At 28.9% G+C, this 18942-nt stretch overlaps 1 protein-coding gene across 1 annotated transcript in view; it reads right to left on the bottom strand.

Annotated features, from left to right (window-relative positions):
- Positions 1-775: 775 nt before the first annotated feature.
- Positions 776-18942, bottom strand: part of LOC107450776 (ubiquitin-protein ligase E3B) — a 32536-nt gene continuing 14369 nt past the window's right edge. The window contains exons 14-28 of the mRNA XM_043042361.2: positions 18124-18285; positions 17828-17999; positions 17196-17314; positions 16996-17110; positions 15671-15770; positions 14805-14924; positions 14279-14356; positions 12454-12552; positions 11626-11733; positions 7450-7587; positions 7183-7307; positions 4375-4557; positions 3298-3409; positions 1944-2036; positions 776-1092 (exon numbers count right to left, since the gene is read on the bottom strand). Coding sequence (XP_042898295.1) covers positions 901-1092; positions 1944-2036; positions 3298-3409; positions 4375-4557; positions 7183-7307; positions 7450-7587; positions 11626-11733; positions 12454-12552; positions 14279-14356; positions 14805-14924; positions 15671-15770; positions 16996-17110; positions 17196-17314; positions 17828-17999; positions 18124-18285 — 1916 coding nt within the window. The 3' untranslated portion in view covers positions 776-900. The remainder of the gene's footprint in view (positions 1093-1943; positions 2037-3297; positions 3410-4374; positions 4558-7182; positions 7308-7449; positions 7588-11625; positions 11734-12453; positions 12553-14278; positions 14357-14804; positions 14925-15670; positions 15771-16995; positions 17111-17195; positions 17315-17827; positions 18000-18123; positions 18286-18942) is intronic.

The following is an 18942-nucleotide window of genomic DNA, read 5'->3' as shown; positions in this document are numbered from 1 at the left end:
AAACAAAATGAGTAACTTTTTAATAAAAGTTCACTTTTAAACAAAATTATTTGAGCACATGCATAATTATTAAAATGTACAACATTTATAGCAAAAATCTGTATTAATCAGGGAAAAAAATCCTTATTTTAGTTAGTATCTTAAAAAAATACTAATGCAGTTTCAAAAGTAAAACAAAAATTTGAATTTAATTCATTCCTATCTGAATAGCATGAGTGTCAGAACTAGTTTTGTTACAATAAAACAAATCCAAAAAAAAAAAAGTTTCATGAATTGCATTAAATAACATCACCTGTACCTATAACATCACCTGTACCTTTTAACTAAAATTAAGAGTCAATTATTAATAATTTAAAATATTAAGGAGTATTTAATTCTTAAATTTGCTTTTTTTTAAAAAAAACATAATCTTTAAATTTGTGACTAAGAATCACATTAAACATTTTACAACAAGAGACAATAAAAAAACAAGCTAATAATGAAAAAGTAAAATCGACCCTTAAAAAAAATAACATTCATACATAGAACAGTGGGAAATTTCTATCAATAGCTATTATGAATGCAATTGTCGTCAGTAATTTAAATTGTACAGAATAGATGAATATAAAACATTAGTAAGCTAAAATTACTAAGTAGAAAAAATAAAATGTCATCAGGTTTTAAGGTAGTAGTTCAAATCTATTTTAGCATATATTATTCCAAAATACATCCTTTCAAATTACTAAAAATACTCTTTCTTAAAATCAGAAGAAATGAAAAAATTACAAATGAAACATTTTCGATGTAAAATGTATTTGATTAATTTATAACCACAGTACAAAATGACAAAAATATTAAACTATATACAAGTGCAAAAACTAAATGGTGCGGTGGAAATAAATACATGGAAGGACTTGTCCTTTAAGACAGTTCAAAACCTGTGTTGCAGGTAATTGCATAGCGCAACTTCTCTCGAAGTGTGCTTTTCTTTTGATAGTTAGGAAGCTTTAAGAGATTGAAACAAGTGGACGAAGTTGGTAATCGATTGACAGGATCCTTCTTTCTGATAGTAAAGAAACCTCGAAGAACACTTCCAACTGTATCCCCCGTGTCCTACAATATAAAAAAATATATCAAGATGTTAAAATCACTAAATAGACTTTGCAGGGTTCGGAATCAACGATGGTCTGTAACAGGGTTTGAAATTTCACCCATCCCTGAGGACGGCTTGCCCAACAATGTACCCGTCCTCCTTTGAAGCTAACCCGCAGTTTCTAAATAAATAAAAATATAATTTTCTCTCATTTATTGCAAACATTTATATAAATTGCACAATGAATTAGTAGTTACTAGGATTACAAATACTAAGATTACATTATACAGCAATAAAAGAAATACTAGGTTACTAATAGTAACCTAGTATTTCTTTTATGAAATAATTTCTTTATTTTATGAAATAATTTCTTTCTTTTATGAAATTACTTAAATGACAAAGGTCAAGTTATCTGCAATGCCAGTTTATCCGAGGGTACTGCGTTTTTAAATGAATCAAATATGACGTTTGCCAGTTCCACAATCAAGCCAATGATTTACAGAGGTTTCTGCACAGAAATCTGAAAGGGGTTTTCCATTTAGGTAGATGTTCATAATTGCGTTTAACGCTTCTTGTTTAAGACTACGTAATGTGTTTTTTCGTAAATTCATTGCTGAAAAGTCCCTTTCAACCGCTGCAGTACTCCCAGACAAAGAAAACATCAATTCCACCATACGCAGTATGTTGCTGCATTTCTAGATTAGCGGATCATTTTAGAAGTGAGGCGCTGGGACTCTTGTAAGATAATAAAAATTGAAAATGTATCACAAACATTAATGGGAAAATGGCCATCGGCGCTTTCAACATACAAACTTTTGTTTTTGTAGACAATATATTATATATAACAAATTTCAATTTCAAAGCCACTTACTTGATCGTCACTGACTTCTACACAACGAATGGAGAAAGCTGGTTCCAAATGGGCAAATCCCAAAAGCGGAGGTTTTGAGCAACTGGTGACAAACTGTGAATGAAATTTTTTTTAATTGCAGAGATACTTTTATTGATTAACTTATAACTTAAATGAATGCTATCAAGCAAATAATTTTTTTATATATTACTTAAAAAAAAAAAAAATTCAAAAATTGCTTATTGTAGTATTTTTTTCAACCCTCAGTATACATATTTTGTTATCAGTCTTCAATGAGTAATAGGTTAAATTTTAGACACATCATTTCAAAATAAAAATAGGCATTCTTTTTTTTAAAAAAATTTTACAATGATAGAGTTAGAGTTAGAAAAGGGCTTCACTCTGGAGGTCTAATTTTAGGTTATAAATGTAATTAAAAAAAGAAACTCTATAACACTGTTAAATAAAGCTAGTAATATCTTGCAAAGCAAAAGTGAATATTTTATTATTCTAAACCAGAAACAATGAATTTATTTTCAATGCTTGTGGAATGACAAATTCCAAAATCAAAACATTAATTTTTTAAATAAGACAAAATAATGAATTGAACTAAAATAAAAAAAAGGAAGCATATATTGCACAACAGTATAAAAGGTTAACAAGTACATTTAAGAAAAGCAGAAAAATTTTCACATTGAGTTACGCATAACTTTCATTTAATATAAATAACTTCTGCTTTATTTGAATTGATTATTAAGTCAAGTTAACGCACAAATTTTATATTCTTTTAATATGGCTCAAATTCTTAATATTAGAGATTATATGCCTTAAGTTTAATTTATATTAGGTATTCAAAAAAAAAAAAATTATTACATACATGAACATTAACTAATTGAAATTACAGTAAGACAAAATCAGAAAAAAAAATGTGAAAACACAAGGGTAGCAAATTATCTGGTCACACAATGCTTTTGTTACAGTATTTCATCTGATGAGAAAATGTTAAGAACAAGCTAAGCATAATTTTTTGACAAATTTAAATTACTGACAATTAATTCTATTAGTTGAAACTATTAAAATTGAAAAGCAGAAACATCTGATGCTTCTAAATAACTGGTAGGTATGCAATCGAATTATCACTCCAACTTTAAGATCAAGATACAGTTAGTTCTAGTGCACCAATGATTAAATGTATACATGAATTAAAGCACAGAAGTGGCTTATTTTGTAGTTTAATATAGAACTTACACATTATTTTATTGTTCAAAACAACAGACATTTAAGATAACCATCTTTATATAAGAAAAATAAACTTTAAACAAGAAAAACAGAATTAACAATCTAATTCTCATTTAATGTCACATTTTTATAATACCTTTAAAAACATTCTATGTTCTTCTTGGGTGAAGTCTTTTTCTAAAACATCCCACAGCCAATTTATAACTCTATGGTTGTTATGAAATCCTCCAAAATATTTTGTGTGTTTCCTAAAAAAAGAAAACTTGAAGTTTTATGCTGTGTTTTGAAGCTCTGTCGACAAGTAAAAAAAAAAGCAAATAGTTTAAGCGCCTTACACTTGAAGCATTGCGATGATTTGAAACTATATATAATCTTGGCGTGAAGAGTTATCTGGTCTTTAGAACAGACACATAACTTAAATATTTTAGAAGTTATAAACTTTTTAAAAAATTGCCAATTTGGCAATATTTTTCCACTTAGACAAAAATTACCAAAACTACTGCCTTATTCTCAATTTACACAAATTTTTATAAGTCCAGGTAATGCTGCATTGAAGTAAGTTCTTAAATATTAAAAAATTCGACCATAAGCGCTTTTCATTTTCACAAAACTGTGGCTTTTCTCTATATTGAAGTTTAACACCATTTTTAAAATAAGCATAGTATAAAATACTTTAGATAGACCAAACAGTCACGAGCAAATAGCATCTTTATAAAGTTATATATATATATATGTAGCGTGAAATGTTTAGTGATGAAAAAATAATCATAGAGGAAAATCTGTGAGTTCATTTTTAAAACATAGTTTACAATGATTATGAATCAATTAAAAAGTTACATTAAAAACACATATTAGGTTCAACAGACATCTATCTCTTAAAACTTTCCTAATAGTTCTGCATTAGTAGAACGATTTTCAGTTTTCCACACTGAACCAGTAAAATTTCTCAGCATATTACTTCCATTTAAAAGTAGAATTAAAACTCGAAACATTAATTTATATTTCTATATTTTTTACTTTAAGATTTTAAAAAAATTCTGCGATACTACCCAATGCTAATTTAGAGGATAAAAATTATTTATTTCCTTTCTGCTTTTTAATGAGTCAGAAAAAAAACAATATCTTAATCAACAATTAAAGTTTAGTCAACTAGGATTCAATTGCACTTCATGAAAAAAAATGAAAAGAGCATATTAAAGCAGAATTTTCATACCTCAAGTCAACAAGGTCTACAGGCGTGTTATCACCAGAGATAAGTCGTTGCAATTCTGGCGTTGAAAACATTGTCAGCCAGTCAGGATTTACTATTGAACGAAAACCCCTAATAAAGGCATTGGTTTGGTCATTGATTTGTACATGCATTCGGAAATGGGCCATAAGATGAATGTAACTGATTCTAAAAGAAGTAAAAAAAGAAAAAATTATTTCTGTAGGGCAATAAATCAATCTCATTTTAATTTAGAGAGCTATTTAAAAAAAATTAGCAAATTGGCATAATGATGGAAGAGATAAGAAAAATAACACAAATAGGTGATATCTTGGAAATACACAAATTTCTAAGTAATTGTCAGCTGTTCCTTGGAGCATTCCTTTATTCTATCAAATATGCAAACAAATCAGTTAAAATTAGAAAAACATTTCGTAAACAGCCTTCTAATATTAATATATATTTTAAAGCTGATTATTTAAAACTAACGCTGTACGTAACGGACGTACGCTGTTTGTAACGTTTTATGATTTAAGAAAACTTTCCACTATGTCGTTCAATTAAGTTCACATGCAAGAATTCTCATACAGTAATTTATAGAAAAATAATACTCTGTGGAAGGAGAGATTATAAATATTATTTCTCTGGTTTTTATTAAAAAGTAGTATGAATTATTTATAATGGTGCAATTAATTATCTTTTTTTAGGAGAGCAGAAAAAAAAGAATAAAAGTATTTTATGTAAACATGTACAGACAGATATAGTTTAGATGATTACAAAACAAATTATCACAGAAAACACTTGTAAGCATACAGAAAAAAACAAAACAAAAAAAAGAAAATTTTCAGACACACAACTGAAGATAATTATCGCAATCTACATTTTCGTTTAAATTTATAAAACAAAATTAGTTACTAATACAGTATCAGAATTATGAACAGGTTGCAGGGCTGGCAAAAGTCATGATTTTTTTAATTTATTTAAATCAGATTTTTAAAACATTTTTCAATAAAATCATCTGATAAGATGCATCCAGCATACTTAATATTATTTAAGAACAATATCATAGATAAAATGGTCAAAATTTTTTATTAAAATGGTCAAAATTATTATTTAATTATAAAAACTAATCATAGAATAAATAAAATCAGAGACATGTTTTTCAAGATTAACTTGTTAATGAATGTAAACGATTGGAAGACTATTTGCCAATTAGATATCAAATGAAGAGTAAATTAATTTAGACAAAAAAGTGCAACTGAAAAGAAAATTATATTAAGTTATTCTGTTTGATATACATGAACTAAATATTTAATAAGTTTTAAAAGCACTAAATTTAAATAAGCACAATATTAAATGGGTACAATTATAGATGATTTTAGAGAGCAAATTATTTTACATATATCTGATGGAAAACTATAATTCAAAAGTTTCAAGGCATTCTTATCCACATTTAGTATCCAGTTTATATTTCAACTTTTTTGAAATATAATAATTTAGAAACCTATCCCTTATATTTCTTATTTTTTTCATCAAATTGCATAAATTAATTATTAAAAAATGGTTTTATTTAATTGATCAGTTTTTAAAAAAATTATTTTAAATCAATGCTTTTTTTTAATGAAAAATTTAAAGGGATATGCATGTAAATATAATAATTTACATACATATCCCTTTCATTATTTCTTAGTAAAAAACCTACAATACCAGTGAAATCAGACTTTATAAAAAAATCACACTCGAAAGAGTGTATTTATTAACTATATTATACAAAAAGTAATTTTTACTTCATATTTTTTTTAGAAAAAAAATCAGCTGGTCTAAATTGATGACTCTTAAAAAAATTACAAATCATTTAAATCAATGACTTAAAAAAAATCAGGCAATTTAAATTACGATTTTAATCAGGATTTAAATCGTTTAAATCATGACAGATTGTAATTGTAATTGGTTACAATCTGATACTATGAGTTGTGATGGTTCAGGATATAGAGTGCTTGCCTCCCAATGAGGTAAACCGGATTCGAATCCCAGCGATGGCTGATTGATACTAATTCCACACCCGGCTTGCACTGACCAGAGTGCAGACGTAAAATATCTCAAGTGGTAGACAGATCATGGATTAGAGTCCCCTTTCTGCCAAACTAACGGTGGGAATTTTTCATAGTTTTCCTCACCATGTAACGCAAATGCTGATTATTTCCACCAAAAAAGTCCTCCACAAAGGCAAAATTTCTCCCACTTGATTTACTGTAGTACTAGTTAGTACTCGTTTTCTGGACTGGGTTCAAAATGACAAGGCTACAGAGGTTGAAAATTGGTAGTCGTAAACTCAATATTGGGTCGGCTGTTCAACGCTTGTTATAAATTAAAATAAAATCTGATACTACGAGGAAGGCTTAAGTTAGTTCAATATTCATACTTTTATGAAGCATGGCTAAAAAAAAGGATTTTGTCCTTTTTCTCTTATTATATTTTTATAAACATTTAAAGCTAATTAGGGATAATGATAAAAGATTTCAGAGGACACTTTCTGCCCACATGCCAGAAAGAGTACTCCTGCTTATATGCAGATTATCATAAAAAAGATAAGAGAAATCCTAAAACCGTAATTTATTGTTATTTGGAAAAGTCAATAATGTGATGAAATATATTATATTTTTATAGGTTTTGTGAAAAAAATATAACTAAAAAGGAAAGAGTAGAAAATTGAAAATATAAATTTGGGCAATTATTTATTTAAATGTGCATTACAGATTTATTATTTGCTTTTAAGTGTTCCCTTTCTTTTAAAAATCATAAAATTTTACTTACTTATTTTCACTAGTTACAGGAACTGCTTTACCACCAGGGACAAGTTCATGTGTGACTAGCTGTCCCATACAATCTTCATCGATGGAAAATGTCAAATCCAGATCATGTAGCTCTCCAGAAAAGTGCTAGATATCCAAAATATAAACTTTTACAAAATTTCTAACTAGTAGTATAGTAAAATTGTTTAAGCTAAATTTAAAATTATATAACAGCAATTGTAACAATTAAAGGAAAATTACGAAACGTTCAATAGAAAAAAAAGTGTACCTTTATGTATGTCAAACTTTTATAGAGTTCAGGATCCAATGATGGAAGCTCATCTATTGAACTGTACAAAGCACTGTGAGTATGACCTAAAACTTGACTTAGAAAAAATGATGCAAATGGTACATCCACAACAATGCCCTAAATAAAGGCAAATTATTTAATAAGAGATACAGGGTGATGCAAAGAGAAATACACAGTTTCCATGGTCCTATTAATCAAGAGCAATGTAAGTTATTATATGTTACATGCAACAGAATTATACTAAAATTTCTTACAGACAGTCACAGATGTTCTAGATGTAACTCCTTAGTCACATGACACACATTACTCCACCAGAAAAAATCACAAGCTGTTAGGTCAGAACTTCTGAGTGGCCACTGCGTTCGCGCCTCGTTAAATCCATGTGATTCATCAATCAATAAGTGAGATACATTTATCAAAGGTGATCTCACAGGTAGACCAACCAGTTTGGTTGTGTGCCATCCAATTGGGTACTTGCATTCCAAGAAGAAGACAATTTACACCCACACGTGTGACCTATAATGTCATTACCAGCTAATCTTTATCAATAAAATGGCGCATTAAAGTTGAGCTGAGATTTTCTACATAATTTAGAATGTTAATTAACATTAAGTTAACTAAATACAGAACCGTATCGCACATTGAATTTGTTGAAATATAATTCTTTCTTTCCTATTAGTTTATGTATTTTATTGCAACCGTGATATATTTTTGTTACTTCGATGCATAATAAGTTAGTTTCTACATAGCTTCGTGCCTGTCTTTGTGTAAATATATAGTGAAAGAATTTAAATCTTTGTGAAAGAATATAGTCTGTGTTACTTAAGAGAATTGGTACTAGACAGGGTAGGTTTACACAAAATAGAATGGAAAGAAGAGTTGATAATGTAAACAATTGCCATGTTTCAGCAACCAATCAGGATTGAGATACCCACGCTACGTCACTTGCTGGTATCCCATTAGAGAATGAGTTGTCATGTTGTTCAGCAACTGTGGTATCAGCCAAAAATTTAACATAAGTGAAAAAGTGGCTCCTGTGACAGTTTGCTCTTGTACTGAAACATCTGTTAGGGTGAAAATGGATTTCTGACTAGATGTGTGTCATGTGATTAAGGGGTCATATAAAGAACATTAGGCCGACTGACCTGTGAAGGGGCAGTGAACTGTCCTTGCATCAGAAAGGTTCTGGATTCGAATCCCGGGCAAGGCATGGATGTTCTTTCCTTCTCTGTACTATTTGTCCTCACTGTGGGGGCGACGTTGGCCCACCTAATATGGTGCCTATGATGAAGGATAAGCCAAGGGTGCCAATTTATCGAGAAGATGAGGAATCAGAGTGCCCATTTTATATTGGTGATGATGGTGGGCAGCTGAGGTTGGAGGGTGTATTCGTATAGTGGGCCAGTTGAAGAATACATGATGGCAAATTGAAGATTGCGATGAAAACAGAAGGGTGATGAAAATAATAGTTGAGCCGGATTAGAATTAATAAAAAGGCTTTTATTTTATTATATTTGCAGAGCTCGAGTTACAAAATATCATTCATAAGAATTTCAGTTTAATAAGTTTTGCATAGTAATATCTATTAAAATAGGTCAGGCCATGGGAGACAAATCCCCCCGACCTGCCTAATCAAAAGCCAAATTAAAAAGTACATGTAAATTGTNTGTGACCTATAATGTCATTACCAGCTAATCTTTATCAGTAAAATGGCGCATTAAAGTTGAGCTGAGATTCTCTACATAACTTAGAACGTTAATTAACATTAAGTTAATTAAATACAGAACCGTATCGCACATTGAATTTGTTGAAATATAATTCTTTCTTTCCTATTTGTTTATATATTTTATTGCAACCGTGATATATTTTTGTTTTGCGCAACTGGCAACTTCGATGCATAATAAGTTTATTTTCTATATAGCTTCGTGCCTGTCTTTGTGCAAATATATAGTGAAAGAATATAGGCTGTGCTACTTAAGAGAATTGGTACTTGACAGGCTAGGTTTATTCAAAATAGAATGGAAAGAAGAGTTGCTAATGTAAACAATTGCCACGTTTCAGCAACCAATCAGGATTGAGATACCCACACTACGTCACTTGCAGGTATCCCATTAGAGAAGGAAGTTGTCATGTTGTTCAGCAACTGTGGTATCAGTATAAAATTTAATATAAATGAAAAAGTGGCTCCTGTGACAGTTTGCTCTTGTACTTGAACACTTCTATGGGTGAAAATGGATTTCTGGCCCGATGTGTGTTGTGTGACTAAAGGGGTCATATAACATTTCAGGCTGTTTCTAACAAAAATTAAAATAATCCCATACAATTCTGTTGCATGTATCATACAATATTTTACACTGATTTATAGTGCATTGAAACAGCATACTTCTTTATGAATTACTCTAATTAGACAACAAAGAAAACAATGTTTAATAGATTTTAGAGAACAGTTAATTTTGCAAACCTTTTCAGGGTGCGTAGCCAAATTTTTCAACAAAAAATAAGCACTTTTCAAGTACTTTAAAAATAATTAGGCAGGGTTGGCAAGTTTTCGACAATTGACGGTTTTATCCGGATATAACCGTCATGTCAAAAACACTTTAGTTTTGTTAGTTTTGCAGGCATAGTTTTTGACAATTGTCAGAAATCTGGAAATTTTGAATCATGAAACGAATGGCGCTTTCATACGCTAAGGAAGACGGTAAGCTGAAATAGATTGGGGTTGATGGCGTTTTCACACACTAAGGATTGACAGTACGCCGAAATAGATTGGGGTTGCATTAATTGTGAAAACATTGAATAGAATACAGTGGAAAGTCGCGTATCCGGAATAGGCGGAACTTCCCGAAGTCCGTATATATGATTTTTCCGTATAATTGACCTCCAAGGTAAACAAAGCTTAAAATGATCTGAATCTAAGAAGCAGAAAATAAATAAACATTATTTTTCGGGCAATAATGTTTTAGTATTAGAGTGATATCTAATCAATCATAAACAAAATATTACAAAAAAAATAATTATTGCTATTCTAAAAATAAATATAGAAAACGAAAAAAATTCACAGTTATGAAAATATTAATTGCTCTCTCCGCCCTTTTGGACTAGAACGATTCAAGCAAGAAGGGAAAATTCCCGTCATTCAATAAGGTGGGTAGGCGGAGAAGAAAAATTCATTTCCTCCTTACTTGTCATTCAAGTTGAGGGCGGGGTAGTGACAAATTCTTATTTTCTCTCCCATCATTGGCTATCAATCAAGCATAAAGGCGTGGCATGCTGATTGGGTTCTCTTTATTTTTTCTTGTGTGACTAAAGGGGATTCCCCCTCCACTTTAACATTTGCTGTGTTTACCCTATTTCACAGTATTTCTTCTTCCCCTGACACTCAAATGAAAAGGTTCCAGGAAATGCCTCGTTTACTAGCCAGCTGCATAGGAAAGAAGGGGGAGGGAGGGGACTCAGTTGTGCTCTTTTGAAAACAAATCTCCCCCCCCTTTCCTGCGTTCCAGAGGAGGAGCATCATGGTCTTAGTAGATCTTCTGTTCTCTTTTCTGTTGAATTATGGGTTCAATGCATAGATCTCTAGAAGCTAAGAGGGGAAAAACCTGTCAAAAGACTTCGTTTTTTTTTATTATTTTTTTTAAAGGAGAGGGGAAGATGAAGAAATTTTTGTTTATTTTGATTGTTAAAAAGTGTCCGGGAAATCGACCCTTCCGGAAAAGGGACGTCCGGATATGGGACGTTACACTGTAATATGAACAGTGTCTGTTTGCATAACAGGGTAAATAGAATATTAACCACTTTTTAAAAATACCCAACGAAAAAAGCACCTTAAAGGGCTTTTAAAAAAAGATAATCAAAAATAAGCACCTTTAAGCACTTTTTAAAAATGCTGTGCACCCTGCCTTTACTAATAAATATAAAAACTAACAAATGTAGTAAATTTTTTAATTTTTCGCAAAGTGTTTTTTACTTAGAAAAACACACAAACAAATTGTTTTAGTGAATCATCTCAAAAAATATTATACAGCTGTATGAATAACTTTAAAAAATCTGATTATATGCATGAAAAAAAAAGAATTTTAAATTATTAGCTGTAGAAGTCTGAAAGTTAGATATACAGATCATGCTTATAATCCTTTAAAATAAAAGTAAACTTACTTCATATACAGCTTTGCCCAACATTTTCCCAACAAATTCAAAAAGTGAGAGATGATTTTCATGAATATATGAGGTGGGTGAAGGAAAAAGTCTTTCTTCACTTGTAGCCTACATAAGAACATAAAATTATATCAAGTTTGAATTTTGGTACAGTTTGTTGCAGTTTTTAAATTATGTTTTTTTTTCTTTTTTAGCTTTTAGACCATTTTAAAATATATAATCAAATTAATTTCAGTAAATGCATTAAAATAAAAATATCACAAAATGCATGTAAGATATTATTTCCTTTTTGGAAAAAAAAACTATGAGAGTGATATTCACATATTAGCAACCTTAGCATCTGGGCAATAGTGCAGAATTATTTTGAATTAAAAATATAATGCACTTTTATAAAAAAAAATACTATGTATAATTGAGATAAACATTTCCAAACTGATTAGTTGAAATAATTCTTAATAAAATCATTTATTCATAAATGCATATTAAGGGAATAAATAGATTCCAATACGAATAAGTTAAATTTCCAGTAAATTTATCATCAAAAAATTAATTTTAAATGAGATTGAAATTTAATTTCAGCTTTTGTATATTTAAAGATAAAAGAAAACCAGTCAAGTTATAAATCAGAGTTAAATTAAATGAATATTTCTAGATATATAATATAGCAAGATCAAAATTCTTGTACTAGTTAATTGTGACAAAGATAAAAAGTTACATTAATTTATCTTCAGCTACCAATTAATTTTAGTCATTAACATGTAAGAGAATGGCTCTAAAATGTTAAACCTTTAGAATAAATGAATAAAAAAATACTTAAAATTTTCTCACACGAAATAAATTAAGCGAAGGGTCAAAGACTTTCTTTATAGTTTCTTCTAAGAACTCTTTAAAAACACCATCTTGATCAATGCCAGCTTCATCCAAGCCCTACAAAGAATGTTATTTTATAACTTTAAAAATAAAAAGATTTGAAAAATTTGCCATAGAAATAAGAGTACTTTTTATTCTTCCATTAAGCACCACAGTTGTAGATACTTCGAATCTCGATTGTGCGAGTTTCTCATAAATCCAAGCAAGTGAAAAAAAAAATATCAGTCTTGCCCCCAAATAATGATCAACACACACACAACACTTGAAACAATTACTATGATTGGTTTAACAGCGATTATTTTGACTAAATGTTGAGAAACGATTATTACAACTAAATGTTGTTTGATTTGGGCATTAATCACTGAAATATGTGAACAGTGAGTTTAAATAAAAAACAATAGACAATAATTTTAAAGTACAATTGACGTGATGTAATAATATAATGAATATTGTAACTTGGTGCAATGCAGCATCTGATGTAAGTAAATTTTCCTTAAATAAGTTTTTCAATTAAATACTGAATTTTAAAAGTTGCGTTGTTTCCATTTATTTAAATGTTAATTATATTTTAAGTTTCAGATAATTCAAGTTTATAAAAGTTCGAGGTAGGCTCAGTTCTGTCCACCAAGAATTATCGAGACTCTACTGAAAGAATGAACAACATTCACAAATTAGCAAAGTTATTAAAACATATGCCAAGAGCATGTACAGAGTGTAAGAATAAAAATGGAATAGCAAAATTACTTTCGATCAAATAATGAACTGTCACAAACAAAGAGGCAATTTTAATGGCAGGAAGGCAAATATGCTAAAACTAAGTAATGCAGAAGATACTTTAGTTACAAAATCAGACATAGAAACAAAATTTCCTTAGATAAACAAATTTTTTTACCACATTCAGATTTTTTATCCTAACAATATTGGAGGTATATATGATTTGGAAAATATGTTCCCAATTATTTATTCAAGAGAGCAGTGGAAAGTTTATGCCCTTAATGTTAATTTAATTTTCGGGTAATCTGCTAAAAAAATTCAATTACCTAAGCAAAACAAACAATTTTTGGATGCTTAGTCATGAATTATTCCAGGTAAAAACATTTTCTTCAGATTTTTTACTATTATCACTTAATTTAATGCCGTTCAAAAAATATTTGTATTATAAAGTCCTGGATTCTTTAAATCATTTCAAACTGTGCAATTTTAAACGACAAAATACAGAATTCAAATTAAATTGATTGAAGTGTTTTAGTGAAATGAAAATTTAAAAATATATTTTTCAAAATTTCACTATTCAGAAGCTATGAAAAACTAGCAAAAACAACTATTCAAAATATTCATAAATTAGCAAAGAGGTTAAATTAGGTAATATTAAGGGACCCCTCCCGTGGTTGCAATTATACAAGGAACATCTGTTTTGGTAAATATGCACTTATCATCTGGATATTCTGATATTTTCAATCACGATAAGTACAGTTGATATAAAATCATACAATTCAAGATCTGTGTGGATGGAGGCTTATTGAAAGAAAAAAATGGGGGGAAATTTGTAAAGTAGTTGAATTACACCATCTGCATGTTTCACTTTTTGTTGCATGCGAAAAATTTACATAGAAATTATCAAAAAAAAAAAATGACCCAATGATGCATCCAACAGCACTATTTATAACTAACACCAGTTTAGTTGACCACAACAAACATTTTGGCATGACAATTAAAAAAAAACATTCCAAAAGTTAAAAAAAATTATCCCAGATATGAAAAATAACGCAAAAAATTTACATACTTGTTCATTTATAAATTTTACTCGAATAACACCTTTTAAAGATTGAGAAGGTAGCATTGACAACTGCTGATATCCATCCTACATAAAAAAAGAAATATCATACATAAATCAAAATATTAAAATTTTTCATTTATTAAAAAAAATGGTTCAAAGAATGATGATACAGTTTATGCTTAATTCAGCTATTCTAATAACAAAAATGTGATAAAATGTGAGGCACATTCATAATGTTAAATTTATAAATGCCTCAAATTAACCAAGGTCATTTTATTCGAATATAAAAATTCCAAAAAAATTTTATATTAATTACTTTATTAAAAAAATATACAATTTTTGCACCACCTGTAACCCAAAAGTTTTCAATTTTAACTATATTAGTTGGAGTTTTAAGCACACCTTAAAATGTCTGCAAAATCTAAAATAAAAATAATAAACGAGACATTAAATATTCTCAAATGATTTTTGACTCGAAAATGTATTAAATAAAAAAGACTTTTTTTCATTAAACATAAGTTCAAATATTTACCTCGACAATTCGTGACCTATGAACAGTAATCAAGGTACTTTGTGGTGATGCACAAGCAGATTCTGTGAGACCCAGCACTTCTTTTTCATTGTTTACATATTTTCTAAACAAGACGACTCTCTAAAAAATACATTTTCTAAATTATAGCAGAGGTACAATTGTATGAATATTAATAGAATAATTTAATGTTAAAAATAATATGCATTAAGCATAAGTAATAAAATAAACTTAATACTGAATCAACTTAGTACTAAGGTTTTATAGCAAATTTGATCTGATTTAAACTGTATCACATATTTGTGAAAGTATATTAAAAACACTCATATTAAAAGCTTAATTTTGAATAACCTGATGTGATTTTGCTTATTATGAATAATCTATAATAACCTGACTCATCTTATTGTAATTTCAAACTTGTAGTACACCATGGAATGATACATTAAATACTGCATTGATAGTAGTTATAAATTTTTTATTTTTGAGCTGCAAACTTTACATTGTTTTAAATTTTAAAATTGATTTAACTATATTTAATTGTGAACAAGAAAATAAGCAAAGTAAATACAATAATAAAATAGACTGTTTCAAATGTAATTGCTGTACACATTAACTCATCTGAAAATTAAAAAAATAAAGGTTCTTTGAAAGACAAAATATTAGATACAAGCCAAAAACTAAAAAGAATGTACAAGAATATTATCAGGAAAACAAAAAGAAAAATAATTTATAAGTTTGGAAAAAAATATACGGTTAAATAAAATATACATTGTAACAATAAAATTGAAGGCTAAAAATTATGAAATGGAAACATGCCTTACTTTAAAACTAATATAAAAACAGAAGTTGCAATTAAAAAATGAAATTACCTCTTTATGAGGAATGATGTGAGGTACTTTTTGCATTAATACTTGTGCAGCTTTTTTTCCCTTTTCCAGATCATTCATAAAAGAACTGACTCTAATATCTCTAAAATATTCAAATTAAAACTAAATTAATATTAGCTTAAAACATTGTAATGAATCCAGCTATACTGAAGAGACCGTTTTTCAAATATTTTTTATAAAAACACATTCATTGACACAACATCCACACATCAATAAAGCAAAAATAAATTGAGATATCTATATTGGGTTAGTATAAACTTTGGGGTAGACTATATTTGAGGGTGCCCCCGCCAAGTTGTGATCGCGATTGATCGCCAAGCTGGGCGATGCTGAGAACCAATCGTGATTCTGATTGGTTTAGATTTTAATCGTGATTCTGATTGGTTCAGAATTTAGCGTTGTTTTTAAATGAATTTTTAAATGCAATTTCAGAGATCCGTTAATTCTGCTTTGGATACCGGCTGGTAAGGTTACTTTTGCTTCTGGTACTTAAAAATGAATACTGTCAATAAGATGAATCTTAAGTTTCTGTACGATTTGAATAACAATGAATAAAAAGCAGTGATTGACTGGTGTATGAATGAAGGTTTAATTAGTAATAGATATAAATGTCCTGTTTGTGGGTTGCCACGGCGTTCCGGGCAAACAAGTATGGCGCCAAACATAAGTCGCCAATTTCATCAAGGGGCACCCTCAAGTATATTTTTCCCTAAACTTTGCAACAAAAAAAAAATTGAAACTCCAATAAAGGATTAGTGTAAACCTTAAATACAAACAAAAATTATTCCCAACAAAAATCTAACTCTCCAAAACTAATCAAAAGACAATTCTAAAAAATTAGAAGGAAACAATGCCAAAAATTGCCTCATTCTTTTATTTTTTTCTTCCTGATCATCCTTTTTTTATTCATGCTTGTGTTAGCCAGATATTTTGTAGACTCCATATCATGAATGTGTAGAAGTAAAGGAAGATAATGGAATTAAAAGCTATATTGAGCTATCCTAATTCACTCAGAAATGAAGTAAGTATAATAATGCATGGTACACATTTTGAGAAAATTTATAAAAAGTGATAATATATTTTATAAATTTACATAATTAATAGGGTGTGGGCACATAAAAATTAAGAATAATAATCAAACACTTCAACCCATAAGAATATTCTTGATATTATTCAGTTAAATGTAAACTATATTTTCATCATTTAAACGAAAAAGGGTAACAAAGATTTCACAGTATTTTAATACAATTTCAATAGAAAAGATGCAAAAAAATTCATTTAGAGGGGAAAAAACTGATATAACATACTTTATAAGCCAATGATCAGCTGGAGTATAAGGGTGCCTGCAGTCTCTTTTATAAAGAAGCATTAATAGTGTGTGGGCTGAATTCAGCAAGGCATTGCTTTTCACAGCTTTTGAATCTACAATAAGAATGAAAAGCAACATATATTTTGTGATTTAACAGTGTGTGACATAAACTTTAGTGACAAAACTTAATATACATACCAATCAGATTGTTCCAAATAAGTTTAAACACAAGTTGATTAAGAAAAGATGATATTGATACTAAATCTTCCAGGCAAAAAGGCTTCTGTTGTTCATAGAGTTCAACATCATCTAAAATCCTATAATAAATGGAAAACATTTAAAACCGAATAAGTATAAATAAATAATAGAACATTGCTGCATGGAATTTTGACAGTAGCTTATTACAGGCCAAATAGCAGAATTCACGTGAACAACAAAGATATATTTTTGTTTCGCATACAAAAATTGAAGCGGTCAATGTTAAAAGGAGGGCATGTTACAAATCAGCACTTTTGAGGGGAAAAAAACTAGTATGTCAACTGTGGCAAAATTGTTTTAATTGCTTCTAAATTGTTGGATTCTCTTCTTTAGTCAGTCTAGAAAATTGCTCTGTATTTTCTGGACTCAGTTAATCAACAAAAATACTTATTTTTGTAAAAATGTTACATATCCCCTTTTAACATTTACATCAATCATGACTAATTAACGTTTTAGAGTAATAAATAACAGAAAGTGTAGTAAATTGCATGGAAACATGTGTGAGCTGAATAGTTATATAAAACATTTACACAAAATGACATACAAAATTTGTAGAAACAAGAGGTTATTACGTTATGAGGTGGGTTGCACAATCACAAAATAAGACCAATATCTGGAATTCCGGACTGCAGGTTTTTGTTGTGACAGCAAGATGATCTAGAAAAGCTTTTAGGCCATTTCCAGTTCCAAGACTGCATATGAACTTCCACAAGTGTGGTAGCACCATGTCTTGATAACAGAGACCTATGATGGCAGACAAAGATGCTATTAACAATTGTTTCAAATAATTTTCTTCCCTTTAAAACCTAAACAATATTTAAAAAATTAAGGAAAGCTAAACAAAATATTAAGGAAATGCTTTTCATACCAGTAAGAATGTCTAATTTCATCTGACTTAAGGTAGCAAGAGCAGTCTCATAGAGATTACATGTAAGTGCTACTAATGTGGTTTCAGGACTACCTAGTCTTTTGAATCTCACATTGCTTGTGCGACTAGATGATGCTTTTTCTAAGGCCTTCTTGAAAATATCTAGCAAAATTATATTAGTGTTTAATAAAATCAGAATACCAATATTCATAATAAACATTATATATTAGATAATATGCAATTCTTAAAGTACACACAATTGTTACTTATATTTTTAAATAAAACCTATTTAATTCACTATTATTCGAAAAAAAATATTTCTAACAAGCATAATTTAAAACAGCATAATTAGAAACATAATTTAAACTAACTTATTTTTTTTTAAAAAATTGCTTAATTAAATAAAATGATTCTTTTCAATGAAATTATCAATTTAAAAATTTGCAAAGCAATTTAATCTAAGATTACTTTTATTGATATTCAAAGTCTAAAAATATATTAAAATATTTTGCTAATTTATTAAGTTTAAATTTAGCAAAATACATTAGTACTCCATGCCTAATAAATTACAGCACTTTTGAAATGATAATTTAAAAATCTTAAAACTCTTTGGATTTTAGAGTATGCAAAGAAAAATGAGAAAACTTAATGTAGTTATTAAATATGGTTTAAGTTTAAAAAAAAAGAATCCATAATATAATTTTGAGCTTTTTTTCAATTATCAATAATGATACATTTTGATTTCATTTTCAAATAAATTGGAACAGGTCTACTTCCGTATACACAATTTCTTCATTATACATTGGACAATGTCATTTT

This window comes from Parasteatoda tepidariorum, chromosome 8 (assembly GCF_043381705.1).
Source record: "Parasteatoda tepidariorum isolate YZ-2023 chromosome 8, CAS_Ptep_4.0, whole genome shotgun sequence".
Taxonomy (NCBI): Eukaryota; Metazoa; Arthropoda; class Arachnida; order Araneae; family Theridiidae; genus Parasteatoda; species Parasteatoda tepidariorum.
The sequence above is the reverse complement of the archived record's forward strand: the minus strand, read 5'-3'. Positions and strand labels throughout refer to the sequence as shown.